At 39.1% G+C, this 17394-nt stretch overlaps 1 protein-coding gene and 1 pseudogene across 8 annotated transcripts in view; one reads left to right on the forward strand and one right to left on the reverse strand.

Moving 5' to 3' along the window:
- Positions 1–17394, forward strand: part of LOC117722474 (uncharacterized) — a 129864-nt gene that overhangs the window by 18775 nt on the left and 93695 nt on the right. For all 7 annotated transcript variants that reach the window (XR_013104573.1, XR_013104572.1, XR_013104571.1 and 4 more), the window contains exons 2-3: positions 1479–3800; positions 8680–8871. Coding sequence is in view for 4 of the 7 variants with exons in the window: in XM_076914676.1 (XP_076770791.1) it covers positions 1706–3800; positions 8680–8871 (2287 nt within the window). In the remaining 3 variants the exon portion in view is untranslated. The remainder of the gene's footprint in view (positions 1–1478; positions 3801–8679; positions 8872–17394) is intronic.
- LOC117722475 (nucleosome assembly protein 1-like 4) lies at positions 10089–12493 on the reverse strand (annotated as a pseudogene). The gene is made up of 2 exons (XR_013104574.1): positions 11164–12493; positions 10089–11127 (listed from the first exon to the last, which is right to left on the reverse strand). The product of XR_013104574.1 is annotated as a nucleosome assembly protein 1-like 4 (transcript).

The following is a 17394-nucleotide window of genomic DNA, read 5'->3' on the forward strand; positions in this document are numbered from 1 at the left end:
GGGCGAAGAGGGACAAATGGGTGTGGCCAGAGTCTGAAAGTGCTGTAGTATACTTTTCCTCCTTTACTTGTCTAGAGATCCATGTAACTAATGTCTATTCTACATAAATATGTGTATATTATGTGTAAATTCATAACATTTAAAATAACTTTATAAAAAATTATTAGCAATTTTTAACTTAAGCCATTGTTTAAAACTATCCCTTTTGATGAGCCAGTAAGATGGTTCAGTATATTTGCCACCAAATTGTGTGACTTGAGTTCAATGTCTGGAGCAAACTGACTCCCTTAAATTGTCTTTTGACCTCTACATGTATGTCATGGTGCTCTCTCTCTCTCTCTCTGTCTCTCTCTCTATCTTTCTCTCTCTCTCTTTCTCTCTCTCCCTCTCCCTCTCTCTCTCCCTTTCCCTCTTCCTCTCTTTCTTCCTCTCCCTCTCTCTCTTTTACACACACACATATGTATGCATATATATACACACATAATAAGTAAATAAATAAATATATATATATATAAAGATATTTAAACTATGCTTTAGAACATCTGTTTCATTGATTGTCATAGTACCAGTAGCTATTATCACTCTTCTGTTTTCATTAACAATCTCCTTATATATTATTTGAAATACAACATGTTTTGTTCATGGTATTTTTATACAAAAGCAGGTGCCTCGTATCCATGTTAACAAACATCAAGGTAAAAATAAAATATTTAATTTTAGTAAATAGTAAAATAAAAAGAATACAAGATGTCTGTTGACAATCCTTATGTCGAACACGATGTCTTCATGCATTGATCTCTAATTTTAAAAAGAGCTTTAACAATGTGAGCTCAATGAATCAAGAATGAGGTGATTTCAAAGTAAATGAACAGAAATTCTAAGTACTCTCTTGGAAAATGGGCAAATCTAGCAGTAAGTGATCTCTTCCCGCCCCCAGCAACTATTGGCTAGAGATAAATATGGGTATCAAGCCTACTCTATTTGTAAACATTGCCTGGATGATATGGGAATTCGAATTTGTGAAGATATCCTATAAAAAATTTAAGGCAATGGAATCCATGTGATGTATTTGAAAGGCAGTCTACGGACCATACTGTTCTCCTGCATCCTCCTTACCAGAATCTTTAACTGTGTGGAATTATATGGAGTTAGACATAACCTGTGGAAGAATGCTACATTTAAATTTCAGGGCATGTCACTTCGCTTCTTATCAAGTAGTTGCATTTAAAAATTAGTTGCATTTATTTCTTTTAACTCAATTTCAGAAGTTGTCATACATTTATTTTCTAACCTACCAGGTTATTCTGCACCCTAGAATAATTCATGTAAAATAAGATATTTATTTGGAAAGAACTTGCGTGGAAACCAATAGAAACTATTACCCAAAATAGTTACAGATGATATTCCTATATTCATTGGAACATCTGTTCTTTAAGTGGAAATAAAACATTTCTCTTTCCTCTCTCCTTTGTTTTTAGGTGCATCTCAGCCATCTGGCCAAGCATGCCCCAAAAATGTAAAATATTTTGAAGAGGACAACAAGGGACACACTTCAGAGACTGTGTTTCATCAGATTAGGACATTAGGGAAATTGAAGGAAATCAGAGATGAGTATATATCTGCTTCTATAAATGGAAAACAGAATTTCTCTTTTCTCATCAAAGATGAGAAACAAACTCCATGTGACAGCAATGTACACAAGAGGATGGAGAATGGTTACCCTCCTCTGGCCACCTCTCATCAGCTAGAGGAAGTCTTACCGGTGACCATGTTTAATGACTGTGAAAAATCGTTACCAGGGAAAATTACAACACAGGATTTCCCAAACACAGTAGAAGTCTTAAAGCCAGCCAAAGGCAAATTTATTAGAGAAGTCAAATGTGGGGCTTTCAATGTGCACGTGGAAACCACAAAAAACACTTTCTGTAAAACAGGAGCACAGTTCCTCACAAAAAGGCGATGTCCAACATGTCACCAACATTATTCTGTCCAGAAAGTATGGAGAAACTCCAAATCTCGGGGCCGCTTCTCTAAATACAGTACTGTACTGACAGAAGAATTCAAACATAGGGTTCCATCTACATATATAAGAGAAGTTTCTAGAAGTGAGCTCCCTTCAACGAACATAAACATTGTAGGAAAAAGAATTATGGTTGAATATGTAAGTAAAAACCAGAATATATTCATCAATATATGTCATCCTAAAATCACAGGAAAATCGACAAAACATAGAAAAGGCTTCCTGAATCACACCACGAATGAACCCTGTGAGTCTCCTTCACAGCCTGGCATAAATCACCCTGAAAACCAGGGGCGTGGAAACCAGAACCAGAGTTCAGATGCTTTGCATGATGCTCCCTGTAGTGTGAATACTGTCCAGAATGTGGATTCAGACACAGTTGTGGTTTCTCTAAGCTTACTTCCCAAGAGAGGGAAAAAGAAACCCAACACACTCCCTTCAGCCCCGGATGACTCGGAAGAGAGAGATTCTGCTACCTCTCAGCAGAAGGTCTTACAAATTACTCAAGACAAGCCCCCGGAGCAGCATCACCTCACAGCTGACACTTGCCTTCCTACCTCATCTGAAACCTTAAGGACCACAAGTTTAAATAATGGGGATTTAAGTAAAACGTCTTTTGAGGGTTCTCGGGATGTGGATGAAGAGAGAAAACCCAGCTCTGATGTCAGGGAAAATATCACCTCAGATTCCCAAGTACAGTCATGCACAGCAGGAACAAATGGTCCCCTAAGTGCTGTGAATGGCATGATTCCCATTCAAGATGCCTCAGACTCGGAGTTTTGTACTTTGTCTTCTTTAACCTTGCAGCTCTTGGGAGAAAAAGCAGACAACATTGGCTGCAGAGGTGACAAAACTATACCGGGAGAAGACTATGAGAGCCCAAATTCCATATCTTTTCCTGTCAGTGAACAGGCTACAAAACCTTCTCCTTTACTCAGTCCATCTCACTGGGTCAGCAGATGTTCAAAACCTGTAGGGACTCCTGGGAATGCATTTTCCTTTAGGCAATATATTGGGGTTGAGACAGAGCAGGAGAAAGTCCATTACAGAGATATTAACAAGGCTATTTTACATAGCGACTCTTCTGCAAACACACAACCATTAGAAAGGATGAACCCACAGAGTCCAGCTGTCAGGATTGCATCCTGCAGCAGTCTAGTTCCGAAGAGCCCACTTCACGGCAATATTCACAGCTCTGTGGAATGGGATCAAACAGAGGACCATGCAAATCATGTAGACAGGGCAGGCCTCAGCAGAACGGAAGTGCCAGTCATGGCCTCCATAACTGATGAGTTAGAGCAGAGACTCACTACTCAAAAGTACATAGAAGGCACAGTTGATTCTAACTCTCCCAGGGCAATGAGAAATCCTAGAAAGTCGAACAGCTATCTGGAAAGTGTTGAAGATGACACATACCAGGCACTAGTGGTGGTGAAGAATATATGCCACAGAGATTTTGAAGACTTACCTAGTGAGGATCAAAATGAAATCTGTTCTCACATGGACTTTTCACAGAACTCTACTGAGTCTACCTGTGTAGGACACCCTACAGAAAAGCTGTTTCTTATTGATAAGACACTAACCAGCAATAAAGATCCAAATAGTAATGGAAACCACAAAACATGTGGACTGAACAACTTCCCAGAGGAGCCAGCAGAGTGCCAAAGGACTACATCAAGAGTGTATTGTGAGGAAAGTGGAAACAGAAGGCACCTTACAGAAGCTTCCTACCACCCTGTGGACATACTGTTGTCACCTCAGAAGCAGAAGACCCTAAAAGGTACAATGGGCTATACAGAATATTTAGGTTTTATTATTGTTATATGTAGAAGATTTGAACAGTTTTGGGTGAAATCGTCTTTACTGCTTGAGATTTTTTTTCTTGTTGGCCAGCTGCGTTAAGCATTTTAGAGTTAGACCATATGAAAGAGAATCCGTCAGCCTGTTTCTTTACACTAAAACAAACTCTACCCGTAAGTGTGTAGAAAATCCACCATGGCTGCGGCTTAATATAAAATAATTTTTTTCTTTAAAAGATTAATATATTGGCAAATCAATTTTGTTAAAAAAATGTTAGTCTGTGCCACTCTTAAATAATCCACTATTCTGATGTTGCAAGGTAAGCATGTTTAAGAGAATAGGAAGAATATGCTTGTAGTAAAATGTGCTTTTAAACCATGCTGAGTGTTACACGGGCAGGGCTTTCCCTGTCTCCAGAGAATATGTGGAATAGTAATTAAACCAAAGGACAAAAACCAGAGACACCCTTAACTAATCCTGACTGAACCATCCATAGGACCTTTAACTCCAGCCACCCTCCGACCCCTGTTTAGTGTTTCCTTGTCTTGCTCAACCAATTGATACAACCCAGGTGCTCTTGAGACCTCAAGAAGGGCTAAGATGGAAGCTTTTTCCTAAGTACATAATGCTGTCTGTCTGGTTTCAATCTTGGAACAGCACAACATCGTTTTTGCCCCCTTCAAAAAAGATCCTTGTGTTTCTCAGCGAGTCCAAATTATTTAATAGTTAATGTTAGCATTATTCCATAGGATAAAGTAAAACGGTCTTCTAAATTGCAGATAGCATGCCTAATGTGCCCAGAAATAAGACTGAGAATGAAGAAACTTATGAAAGACATCATCTTTCCTGTTCTCATATTCTCTCTTTTAATGAAAGAATTTTAAAACCAATAGAAAAATTATTTACTCCAAGGCTTTTAAAATTTTAAGGGTAGAAATAAAAGAAGCGTAATATATTGCATAAGTGTTGCCATAAAATGTAAAATTTGATTTATGAAAAATGAATCATCTAAAAAATAAAACAATATAAAAGCTGTACAATTTCCTCCATTGTAGAAAAACCTTAATGCAAAACCTGCTGATCCCAGTGGCTGCTTGCCAGGACCTGTGTAGCTCCAGATACCAGGCCATTCCCATCCTCTCCAGGATTTGTGTCAATGCATGGTTATTTAGAAATGCAAGGGCAGATACAGCAGGAGCACTCAGGGTTCCCAGAGGAGACATGTGCTCACCTCAATGAATTCCCCTCTCAAGCTGTCTTCCCTATTCCCAGAAGTGTGCTGCTCCATATACTGCCTCTCCCAACACAGTTAAAAATCCAAATAAGAGTCCAACCACAAATGAGATTACTCTCAATAAACTGGAATTGTCCCCACTCAGTAAACAACCACAGTTCCTTACATTTCAGCAAAAATCTGTCCCTACAGCCTTTTACTTTTTCTCCCCTTGATAAATCTGTTCCAGAAACAGTTTATCTGTTTGAACTTCTAGAACTTTCTATCCACCATGCTTCCTCAGGCCCTTAGCATGGGCTATTTCTGCAATTTGGACCACTCTTTCTCCGTATGCAAAGAGTCTTTTTTTTTTCATTATTTATTTATTCACATTACATTCTTATCACAGCCCCCTCCTCTCTTTAGAGTTCCCCCCACACTCATCCCCTCTTTCCATTCCCCTTGATGTTGCAAGGCTATTCTTACCATGTCTTCTTCTATGATTTTCTTCACATAATAATCACAGTAAGAACTTCTCAGAAACCAAATTTCCAATTGCAGTCTGAACTGCCTTTGTTCCAGCCCAAGTTCATCCTTCCAAATTTTACTCTCATATATGACATTTTTTGTTTTTAATATTCTGTATGTTTTACTTGTTTGTTTGTATTCTCTTTATTAACTAAACTGTAAGTATCATGGTTTGTTTTATTTTTTTCTTTCTAATTAGTTATGTATCTACAGCATTCTATAGTATCTGCCCTTTAATATAAAGTATAAAGAGTATTTGTTGATTGAATTTGGGAAAGTCGTATCAGTTTGCTCTGTGTAATATCCTGCTAGCGCACCCTTGCACTTTTATACAGAAAGCAGTTCAGCAATAAAGTAGTGACAGGAATTTTATTTAAGTATATAAATGCTTTCATAAGTTTGGTTTTCTTAGAGCTATGAGTACCTTTAGCCTTTATCAATACTATTTATTGCCCTGTCATCTCAGGCCAGAATTGCACAAACTTTTCAGGGTAAGAAGTGCTTTGACGAACTTGGGTTGTTTCACCAGAAGTTAAAAAAAAAATCTTTGTAGGCACAAAAAAATGATATTTGCATTTTTCAAGAGATCTTTTCCCTCTCAAAGTCTGTGTACGTGCATAGACACACACAAGAAACCTTGATATAAGGCTGGGTTATCAGGAAGTAAGAGAGTCAACACAATAGAAAGTAAAGGGTATGACATTGTCTCACCCCTTTAATAATAAAATTCTAAGTTCTTTGCCAGATAAGTCATAGTCTTCTTAGAGTAGAATTTCTTTGATTAAAAGTTAGTTGAGACCTGTGCATAAGATCTATGTCAATGAACCCGAAAGTCTACATTATTAAAAAAAAAAAAAAAAAAAAAGATAGAACTAAAACCAGGTCAGCCGAGAAAATGACAGACAATAAAAAGAATTCAGTGACATTTTATATGGTATAGGCATATTCATGATTAAACAGTGACTTATATGTAATATGACACAAAGTTTGCATACAGTTTATGCAATAGTTTGCTTGCTCGTAGATCTAAAAAAAAGCAAGTGATTCTAATAGACCTGGCAGAAACTACAGATTTGAGGACATTTGAACTCACAAGCTTTTAATCAATAGCTAGGAACAGAAAAATAAATGAAATCCATCTATTCTCCTGTACAAAATGACAACTATTGGGATAGCTTCCAATAAAATGACTTATGGTGAGCCTGGAACTTCCCACGCATATGCTTCTTAACATGAAAAGCCCAGCCTGTCCCAGTTTGGGCCCAGTGCTTCTCCAGTTCCCTGTCCTCTCCCCCACTTCCTGGATCCCTCATACTCCCAAGAGGACTACTTTCACATCCATTCTTGAGGTGTCCGTTCAGTTACATAGTGATATGACAAGTTTTCGGTAATGAAATACTTTTCAAAGAACAAATATGGAGAGGCTGGGAAAGTCAAGAAAATGAATGGGTGTTTAGTGTGGTGCTGTGCCTTCTTCCTGATATGGAGATCTCCACTTCTGCTGTGTATGCTGTGGAAGACAGAACGGACTATGGCCGGACTAGTTTTCTTCAGAAATTATACGGGACATTATCTTATTCATGAGGTCAAGAAAGGAAAGATTTCATCACTTACTAAAATATCAATATCTGAATATGATTACATTATAATTTCCAAAATAGGAACTTTCAAGGGACACACATGTCCAAACCATAACACTTGCTTAAACGTTTGTGTTTCCTATATTTATACATTGTCCTGCTAAAGTGGGAGTATGTATTTGACAGGCTTCCTCCAGGAGCTTTAGTGTCTGCAATCCAGCCCCACCACATCATCTGATTCATGGAAAACCTCCGTGCACACCCTGGATATTCATGGGAATAGGGAGAGGCTCACACATGAAAAGAGATTCTTGTGAGCTAGATTAAAAATACCACGCCAAAACTCTCTATCTAATTGAAGTATACTTGGAATATGGGTAGTTAACTTGGATTTGGGGAGGTACTTATATTTAATCACAGATCGAATTGACAGCTCTGTACATTAGTAGAAGTTAATTAGTAGAACTTAATTGTTGGCCTAGTTTGTGTCTCTATTGCTGAAATAAACACTAGCTAAAATCAACTTGGGGTATTGAAGGGTTGTTTGGCTTGCATGTTACAGTCGATATTGAGAAAAGTCAGGGCAGGAACTGAAGACAAATCTGGGTGCATCAATTGAGGTAAAGATCACGAAGAAGCCCTACTAACTGCCTTGCTCTTAGGGCTTGCTCAGCTTGCTTTCTCACACAACCAAAGAACAAATGTAGACGTAGTAATCCCTATAGGGGCTCAGCCCTCCCACATCCGTCGTTAATCAAGAAAATGGCCGGCAGACATGCTGCAGTGCAGTCTGATGGAGGAGGCACCTCCTCGATTTATGCCCCGCCTTCCCAGGTGACTGTAGTTGGTGTACAGTTGGCAAAACCTAACTACCACAAGTACATACCATGTGGTTGGGCAAAATTTCCTTGATAGTTTTTTGCAAGTCTATGAGTACCAACACCAAGCAACAGAATAGGTGTAAAACCTTATAATTTATAAATGGTGGAATTCTGTACTTTCTTATGTATATATCAAAGCGTACGTAACACAGGCCATGTGCTTTCTCCCAATTAAAATATATGAGAAGATTCTAAGTTGAAACAAAGAAAAGTTATAAAAACTCAATTTGTTTCTAGCATCAGAATAAATTAGTCAAGTTTTCAAATCTATGTTGCTTGCCTTTTGTGTAGTAGCAAAAAGTAAAAGTCTTAAGCAATTCTAAATTATGGGATTATTTTCTAGGTTTTGAGTTTTATGTTTATGTATTTCAGGTTTTCTTTTTAATTTTTCAGTTGAATTGCACTGTGATATTTTATTGGTAAGATTTTTTCTTCTAATAATTTAGTCATTTCTTATAATGACAGAAGGCAGTAGTTTGGAACTATATAAACCAATATCTTAATTTACATCTCTGCTTCTCTCTCCAACTTAACAAGTGGACTATGAAAGAAGTGAATGAAAAGTTTTTACAGTCCTGTGTTTTAAAACCGTGTTTCATATCCTATCTTGAATTGATGTTTATTATGGTTTTTGATATTTAATATGGTTTCATCTAGACCAGAATTTGGAGATCAATAACCCCCGAAAGCTATCACAGGAATTGCCTCTAAGAGGTGGGAGAGCCAGTGATGGTTCCCAGGAAGAAGCAATAGACCAGTGGGCTAGGCAGAGGCAGCAGTTCAAGGATGGCAAAAGATGCAGCTCAGCTGGGGGCAGTTCCGTCATCAGCAACTTCACTGAAGGCTCTGGTGAGTAGAAACCTTCGTTCCCAGGCAACAACAAAGGCAGCTTCTCCGAGTCTTAATTAAATTCCTTCTGCTTCATCTCTGTGTGTAGACTCTGTTCTTTGAACATGGTGATGTGGTGGTCATAAGGGAGTTTTTTGTTTGTTTGTTTTTAGAAAGATGCTTTTTAAAACAATCAACTCTTTGTTATCCATTTAAGGAACTACTACTTGAGAAATGACCTTGAGAAAACATACCGGCAGCTTAATGCTCAGCCTTCCTTTCTCTTTAGACACTAAAATTTGTATATAAAATATGTCTGCGGTAAAAGGGTAAGATCAATATAGTTTATTATAAGGGAAATCTTTTCTCATGTTAACATTTCTGAAATGAAGTTTTAAAATTATCTGTGCTTTTGTGAAATAGTTTCTACAAGCTACGGGAGTGAGTTACATACATACCAACATTGGACCTCAGCTTCACAAACAATGGCCTCTGAGAATGGATGATAAGTTATCGCTGATGAAAACTCATTAAAGTCAATCATGGAATAATGCACTGGGGAGTGGGGTGAGGAGTTAGTACATTTTGTAGATACTAAGACTAATATGAATCCAAGATTGTAACAGCTGATGTTAAAGGAGACTAACCCAACTAGTAGGCATGTGCTATTCGAAAATTATTGAGAAAAGCAAAGTGCATTTGAGAAAACACTCAGACCTCGACCTCTGTGAACTATGATTGATTTTTTAAAAGGAAATAAAACCAAAAAAAAAAAAGCAAATTGCCATCCTACAGAAAATGTCTTTGTGAAAGACAGTAGTGAGAATAGTAGGCTGTGCCCTATAGACAAGCTGATGGCTGACACAGCATCATCCTAGGCAATGGTGTCATTTCTTTCCCATAGTAAAACAGAAGCCTGACAAAACAAATAGGGGGTGAAAGAAGCCATATATGTGGGGAAAAATTATACATAACATAAAAATATCAAATACTGTGTTATTACCAGCCCAAAACTTTATATTCATGTGATCATGAAGAACAAAATTTAAATATTTTATTTTGTTCTGGAAGTTTTTATTCGTGTTGTTTGGTCTGTGCCTAATTCTTTCAGGTCTTTTGTGTGTGTGTGTGTGTGTGTGTGTGTGTGTGTGTGTGAGAGAGAGAGAGAGAGAGAGAAAGAGAGAGAGAGAGAGAGTGTGAGAGTGTGTGTGTGTGTGTGTGTGTGCGTGTGTGTGTTTCACAACTTTAATAGAATATTCTAACTATTCTATACAAATTGAAAACACTGTATTCAGTTACAAATGCGTTATTGGGTAAGACTGAGCATGCTCTACATGGCTGGTCACTGTGGACATGGTTGTCCTGGCTATCAGAGACACAACCACACACTCGGAAACACACACACACACACCAACCACCAACTGGTCACTAAACCCAGGTGTGGCTCTGGTGTGCACAGTACAAGCTGAATCTATACTCTACAGGCCAGAGACCGATAGTGAGGAAGGACTTCTGCCCCCTGGCTACAGCCTGCCAACTTCCAGCGGCAATAACAACATGTAGTCTGCATGGCACAGCACAGCTGGGGGCAGGAAGCAGCAAGGCTTCCTCCATGGGCCTCACTCCACTTGGGTGTCACATCCTCCTGATCAAGTCAGCAACGTGGTCTCAGAAGTGGGAGGAGGACAGTGAAGTTTAAAGCTCCCCAAGCACAAATGAATAAATAAGTCCGAGGGTGAACCCGACAGCTCTAGCCTCAGAGGTATGTGTCACGACCCACCCACCCCTAAAACCAAAACGCAAGAAAAAAAAATGCTCTAAGGCGAGCACAGCTTCCTCCACAGTGCTTGGGAGATGACTATGGCACAGCAGCTGGAGCGGCTTCCCACGCACTTCAGCGGCTGGAAATCAGGGGGCCTTTTCAGTAAGGGGAGGGCAGAGTGCACACAATTACCAGGCTCTGTCAATCCTAGGCACAACCTCGGCCCACCCTGAGTGATTTTCAGGCACCAAAGCTGCAGGTGCTACAACTAAATCTCCTATTCTGAACTGCAGCAGTCTCCACTGTACAAGTTTAGCAAAGTAAGAAGGGAAGGGGGAGAGGAATCACGCACTTGGAAATGGTTAGATGTCACAGCACTGTCAACAAAATTCTGCTTTGGCAGAGACTGATGCCCCTGTCTGCAGCCTGTGGTCCCGACAGCCATCCACCAGGCGGCCCCACAGGGTCGCTGCTTCTCACTGCTGCTTGCACTCTGGTGGCTGGATGGGTTCTTTCTAGAAACGCATGAATGATTAACTCAAAAATTACACCTTGGGGTTAACATCAGCATCATCCTCATCTTCTCCCTCTTCATCACCTTCCAATTCCTCCTCTTCATCCTCCTCGCCTTCTTCAAAATTGTCATCCTCCTCTAAAGTCTCCCCAGTGAAGTAGAGGACAGCCCGTGGCACGATGCGCTCACAGAAAAAGTGCCCAATTTCAAAGTCAGAGGCTAAGGTGAACTCTGAATCTTCATCCAGAGATTCTCCATCTCCAAAAAATTTCAGGGGACTGAAGTTGAAGAAGGGCTCTTTGGGCACTTGCTTGGTGATGGTTCGTATAGTACCCCAGCCCCTGTGCTTCTGCTTTGTCTGGCTCTGATTTCATCTTGTATGTTTTCGTCAGGACAGGATTGGTGAAGTAGTCATTGGGTTCAAAGTGAAACTCTAGCAAAAAGACATAGGCTGTCCAGGATCTGAAAACTTCACCTTAATATCCTGCAGATGTTTCAAGATCGGTTCATCATATTCCTGCACCAGCTCACTAAGCACGTCCACATTTCTGAAGAGTGAACCAAAACTCTGGGATGCCTTTGGGATTCAGTTCTTCCACTGTTGCTGCTTCTTTCTCAGCTATGACTACTCTATTCTTCATGTCTCCAGCCAACTTCTCATTTGCCTCATTCTCACTGTGCCACGCTGACTCTGCATCTGTGGGCTTCATGTCACGAGTGATGACTTCTCTTCTCTTGTCAAATAACGGCTGGTACAGGCGGCATACTTCCTCTCCAGGTCACGGACTTCCTCATAGAACTTAGCTTCTGTGTGTGCACACCTCACCTGGAGCTGCATCAGAGCATCAATTCTTCTTTTGGCAGCTTTGGGTAAAGTTTCTGTGTAACTAGGAGTGTGAGAGACATTGTCAAGATGTTCTTGCAACGCTGCCAGCACTTGTGGGTTCTGCATCACCCGGGCTGTGAGTTTTTCTGTATTACTGGCATTTTTAGCAGCTTCCACAGAATCTGCAGGGCCTCCATCTGAAAGACTGTTCTGCCATCTGAATGAAAGCCTTTGTACCCTCACACCTCCTGCAGCAGTGGCGCCAGTCCTAAGCTCGCTCTGAGGCTGTGCCCCTTCCAGGTCTTTCTTTGTGTTGGGCGGGAAGGAATACAACTGGGATCGTATCATTTATATTCCACATGTACTGCTGTATTAGATGTTTCCAATCTCCCTAGTTGCTCATATGAACTTGAAATACCTACCTTAGAATGCACATCTTTTATTAGACTCCCAAAGCTCTGATTCTACTGCTTCAATAATTCGCTCTAATGTTCGTTTTCTTCTACCTTCTGTTTCACCTTTACCAATAGTACTTTATCAATAGTATTATTTATATTATGCAATCTTGTATATGTTTTTTAATGTGTTATTAATACTTAGTATGTTGCAAAGGTCTTCCTCATCTTTTTTGGTACCAATTACTAATAACAGGATTTATTCACTACAGTGATTCTTCCTTTGCGATGACTGATTTAGCTGTGTCCCAGGAAATTTCATATCCCATTCAGTGTCTCTTGTCCTCAGACTCTAGTATTTCTTGTGTACACATTAGGGATAGATAGTGTGGCTGCTTGATGCATGGAAAGTCTAAAAGTGCAGGCAGTGTAAGCATTAAATTACCTTGCAGTTGCTGGTGGCACCCCAATTTATCAGTCTTGTTTACACCTTGAGTCTCTCTAGTTCCTGGTTTTTCTCTTTCTACATTCTCAGTGATGTTCACATAGTTCTGTATCAAAATAGTATTTATATATTACATGTTATGATATGTTTTCATATTGTGATTTACAGATGATATCTAGGTTACAGGTGCTGTCTAGCTCATGGCATAATGTGAACTCTTGTCTTGTTCTTAAATTCATCCACCCTCTTACAATATACTACACAACCCCCTCCACACACACACAGTAAGTCAGGGGAGAGAGGACCTACTATTCTTCCTAATATTTATGTGGACTTTGAAACACCTCATTTTTTTAATAGTGCATAAAGTGTAGATGCTAACCCTGCTTCTAAAAATATGTAATTGAACATACCAGTATTCTAATATAAACCCTGAAGAAATTAGGGTCTAATTTTTTTACATCCTTATTTTTAACAGCAACAAAAATTCTATCAAAATGGGCAGCTGTTGTCTGTACTTATTCCACTCTCTTGAAATCATCTCTGAAAACACCTTTCATTTGCCCTTCTAGATTCCTTTCCTACCCTTCACTATTTGGCTAGCACAAGAGTGTCTCCTCTTTGGCCTATGTCAAAGGGTGTTCTGGCTTTTTATTAGGTTTAGTTGGTAGTAATTTCAGGAGACTGGTGATGGCAAGGAGGTCCAAACAATATTGCTTCTGGTCTTTCTGTGTGGGTGAATAAAGGCTGCTGTGTCTCTAAAGGCACTGTCCTATACAATGACCCACACCACACTGCATTCTATGATGTTAAGTTCTTGGAACTGATAGTACCTGCTATTCTCAGTTCAAATCTAGCATGGTTTGTTTCCTTAAGGCCTATCCAAACTATGTAAATAGTGATCTTAATTATCCTCAAGTTACCCATTAGAGGGCGCCATCTTTGTCATGCCACAATCCTAGAGTGTACCATCACTTTACTATCTGATGCTGTTGTAAACAACTTATGAATACGCCAGCCCAGGGTTACTATGCCTACAAGAATAAGAAACACACCTCCCCCAACATAGCTTTCATATGTTCTTCAATAGGAGAACAGTTTAAATGTATTGAAATTTTAAATTTGGTTTAGGATTTTTTTCAATACGAGATCTTGGTTCGAAAAGGTAAGATCTATGCTTTAACAGTTTAGAAGAACAGGAATACTAGTATAAGAGGTTTAAAATAAAAATAATCTAAAAGAACATATTGTCTCCTGTTGGATTCTCTTGAAGAATTGATAGGCTGTTTTGGTTCATTTGGTTTTGTCGACATTTTTCTCTTTGATAACTTCTCTTATGATTGGAGATTATAATATAATCACATCATTTCTCCTTTTACTTTTCCTTCCTCCAGAGCCATCGATATAGTTCTCCTTGATCTCTTTCAAATTCATGGCCTATTTTTACATCAATTGTTGCTACATGAATGTATGCATATGTCTATACATGTATATCCATCAGTACAACTTGCTCAGTCTGTGTAATGTTCTTTGTGTGCATATTTTAGGGTCTGGACATTTGTGATGGGTCAACAAGCTGGTGTGTTCTTTCCTGGAGGAGGATGGTTTCTGCCACTCTGCATCCCTCAGTTGCCCATCGTTGTTTGTGACAGCTGAGGCTCATCCACTATAGCATGACGGTTGTTATTCTTGTTCTGCTCATGCTTAGAAAATTGCTCATTCTTAGAAAGTCGTGTTGGTATGACTTTATGTGTGTAGGTTTTGACATTCCTAGAAGACACAATCTCATCAATCTCACAAACTTCCTGGTTTTCTGACTCTTGCAATCTTCCTCCCCCTCTTCTGCAATGTTCTTTGATCATTTTTAGGTACAAGGGTGATTTGTAGATGTATCCATTGGGACATGGCTCCACAATTCTACATTTTGACTCGTTGTGGTTTTCTGTAATAGTCTCTCTCTGTTGCAAAGAAAAGTTTCCTTGATGAGGGTAAAGACTACTTTCATCTGTGAATATAAAGACAACTATTTACAACACAGTTGAGATTATTCTGGTTGGCTAAAGTCGTGATTGTACATTGTCTTCCACCTTCCATAACTTCACTACGTCTAGTCATGTAGGTTTCCAACACCAGACAGTTTCCTTCCTGTTGAGAATGTCTTAAGTCTGATCATGACTGGTTATGACCAAAGTATATGTGTAACCATTGAGCCCTTAAATTATTGTGCCATGAAGGTTGTTGTTGTGATTCATAAACATCATATCTGGATAAGACTGTTGGTTTCCTCCCTCCTTTGGAACCTTGGATTGTGCTTTCTGATACCATGAAAGCCGTTGTCATGGAGAAGTCATTCAGGTCAGTTCCAGTTCTGAGACTTGTGTCTAAACACATAGCATCTTCAGCACTAGGGACTTACCTTCCACATCTAGGAGCCAACCAAGGGTAATAGCAATAGTCTGTAATATTCTGAGAATCTCTTGGACAAACCTACCCAACAACTCAAAGGAGGGCTTCACATGCCTGGTGTTGGGGGTTTTGTTAGGCAGATTTTGGATTTTGGAGGAAGAATTTTCAGGCCAGATGAAAAATACTCTTCTCTTTTCTTTCCTTTACTTCTTTTCTCTCCCTCTACTCATCCTAGTTCTTACCACCCCTCCCATCCACTTCTATTCTCTTTGGTCTCTCATTAGAAAACAATAAGCTAAGAAAGGTTAATAAAATATGATATAATATAACATGATAAAACAAAATGAACACATCAAAGTTTGACAAGACAAACAGAAGAAAAGGGGCCCAAGAGAAGCCAAAATTCAGACACTCACTCATTTACACACTCAGAAATCCTATAAAAACATTAAACTGTAAGCCATAACATATACACAGAATATCTGGTGTAGACCCCTGCAAACTGTGTGCAATCTGCTTCAGTCTATATGTGTTCATATTTGCTTTGATCATGTTAATTTATAGAGCCTTCTTTTCTTGATGTCTTCCATCCACTCTGGCTCTTATACTCTATCTGCCTTCTCTTCCACAGCAATCCCCAAGCACCGAGGAGAGGAATTTGATAGGGGAATTCCATTTAGAGCTGCGTGTTCCAAGGTCTTCTATTCTCTGCATATACCTATCGCTGGCTCTGTCTCTTTGTTCCCATCCCACTTTTTCTGCAGAAAAAAAGCTTCTTTGATGATGATGGAGCAAGTTACTGATGTATGAGTATTGTAGAATATCATTAGAGTCATTTTTACCTCAGGTCCATAGAATATCTGGTCTTAGGGTCTAGGTCTGCCAAGCAGCATCAGGTATGGGTTCTTTCTCAGGGAGTTGGCCTGAAACAAATCAGATATTGATTGGTTATTCCCACAAGCTTAGTGCCATCATAACCCTAGCATATCTCCCAGGCAGGACAGCACTATAGATCAGAGACTTTATGGCTGACTTAGTGTTTATGTTTCTCTTTTGGTAATATGGAAGATATGTTCCTAAACCAAAGTTGCTAGAACAGAGGGGTAACACGTAGGCACCAACTCAACTTCTCCATGTTCAGCAATTTCTGCAGGTGCTATCTTCAGCCATGAGGTCCTGCTGTTAATTTGTGGAGAATAACAGTCTAGTCTTGGCAACGGTCTAGTTTATTTGGGAATTTCCATAGGGCCCCTATTACCAATAGATCAGTTATATGTAAACAAATTCTGGTACAGGACACTTCATTTGATAACAAGAGATGTCTAGTTGGGGTTCTATTACCCCCATAATTTTGCAACTTTATTTAGATTGCCTTCATATATGTATAAATTTTTACTTATTACTCCCTAAATTTTCTTTCTCATCCCCTTCTCCTCTCCTCCTCCCTGCTTGATCCTATAATCCCACCCCACATGCATCCATAACTATGTATTCTATTTCTCATTCGTAACAAGATCTATCTGTATCCCATAGGCCCTTACTCTAAACCTAACCTCTGTGGCTCTATGGATAGTTTTGTTACCATTGACTTAACATCTAATATCCACATATAAGTGAATACATGCTATGTTTTTCTCTCTAGGTCTGGCTTGCCTCACTCAGAATAATTTTTGTCCATTATTTATCTGTGAAATTCAGAGACACTTGTGTTTCTTTGCAGCCATCAGTGGTATCCCTTCACAGCAATGCTTTCTTTATTAAAAAAAAAAATTATTTAATGCTGTCTTCTTCTTTCTGAGGTTTCTTTTGGACCTTGAAATAAATTTGTATGTGTGTGGGGGGGGGGGTGGGTGGGTATATGTGTGTGTGTACATGTATCAGGAACATTCATGTAGTTTGTAGCTACAACCTGTATAATCAATCAGTCCACCAAGAAAGTAACCAGCACTTACCCATTTTTATAAACTGAAAACACAAAAGCTGGAAGATGAACACAATTTTTTTTATAATTGTGAAAAGAGGAGACAAAAATTTACACATAGTAACTTACATATAGTAAAGCATCTACTGCACATGAGAAATTTTTCAATTAAATGTAACCTAGACTAGACATAAAAGGCATACAACTATAATGTCTGTGTGATGTTTCAATATATATGGTGATACATTTTTCATTTATTCTTCTCTTCTGCAATA

Source organism: Arvicanthis niloticus, chromosome 17 (genome assembly GCF_011762505.2).
Source record: "Arvicanthis niloticus isolate mArvNil1 chromosome 17, mArvNil1.pat.X, whole genome shotgun sequence".
Classification (NCBI taxonomy): Eukaryota; Metazoa; Chordata; class Mammalia; order Rodentia; family Muridae; genus Arvicanthis; species Arvicanthis niloticus.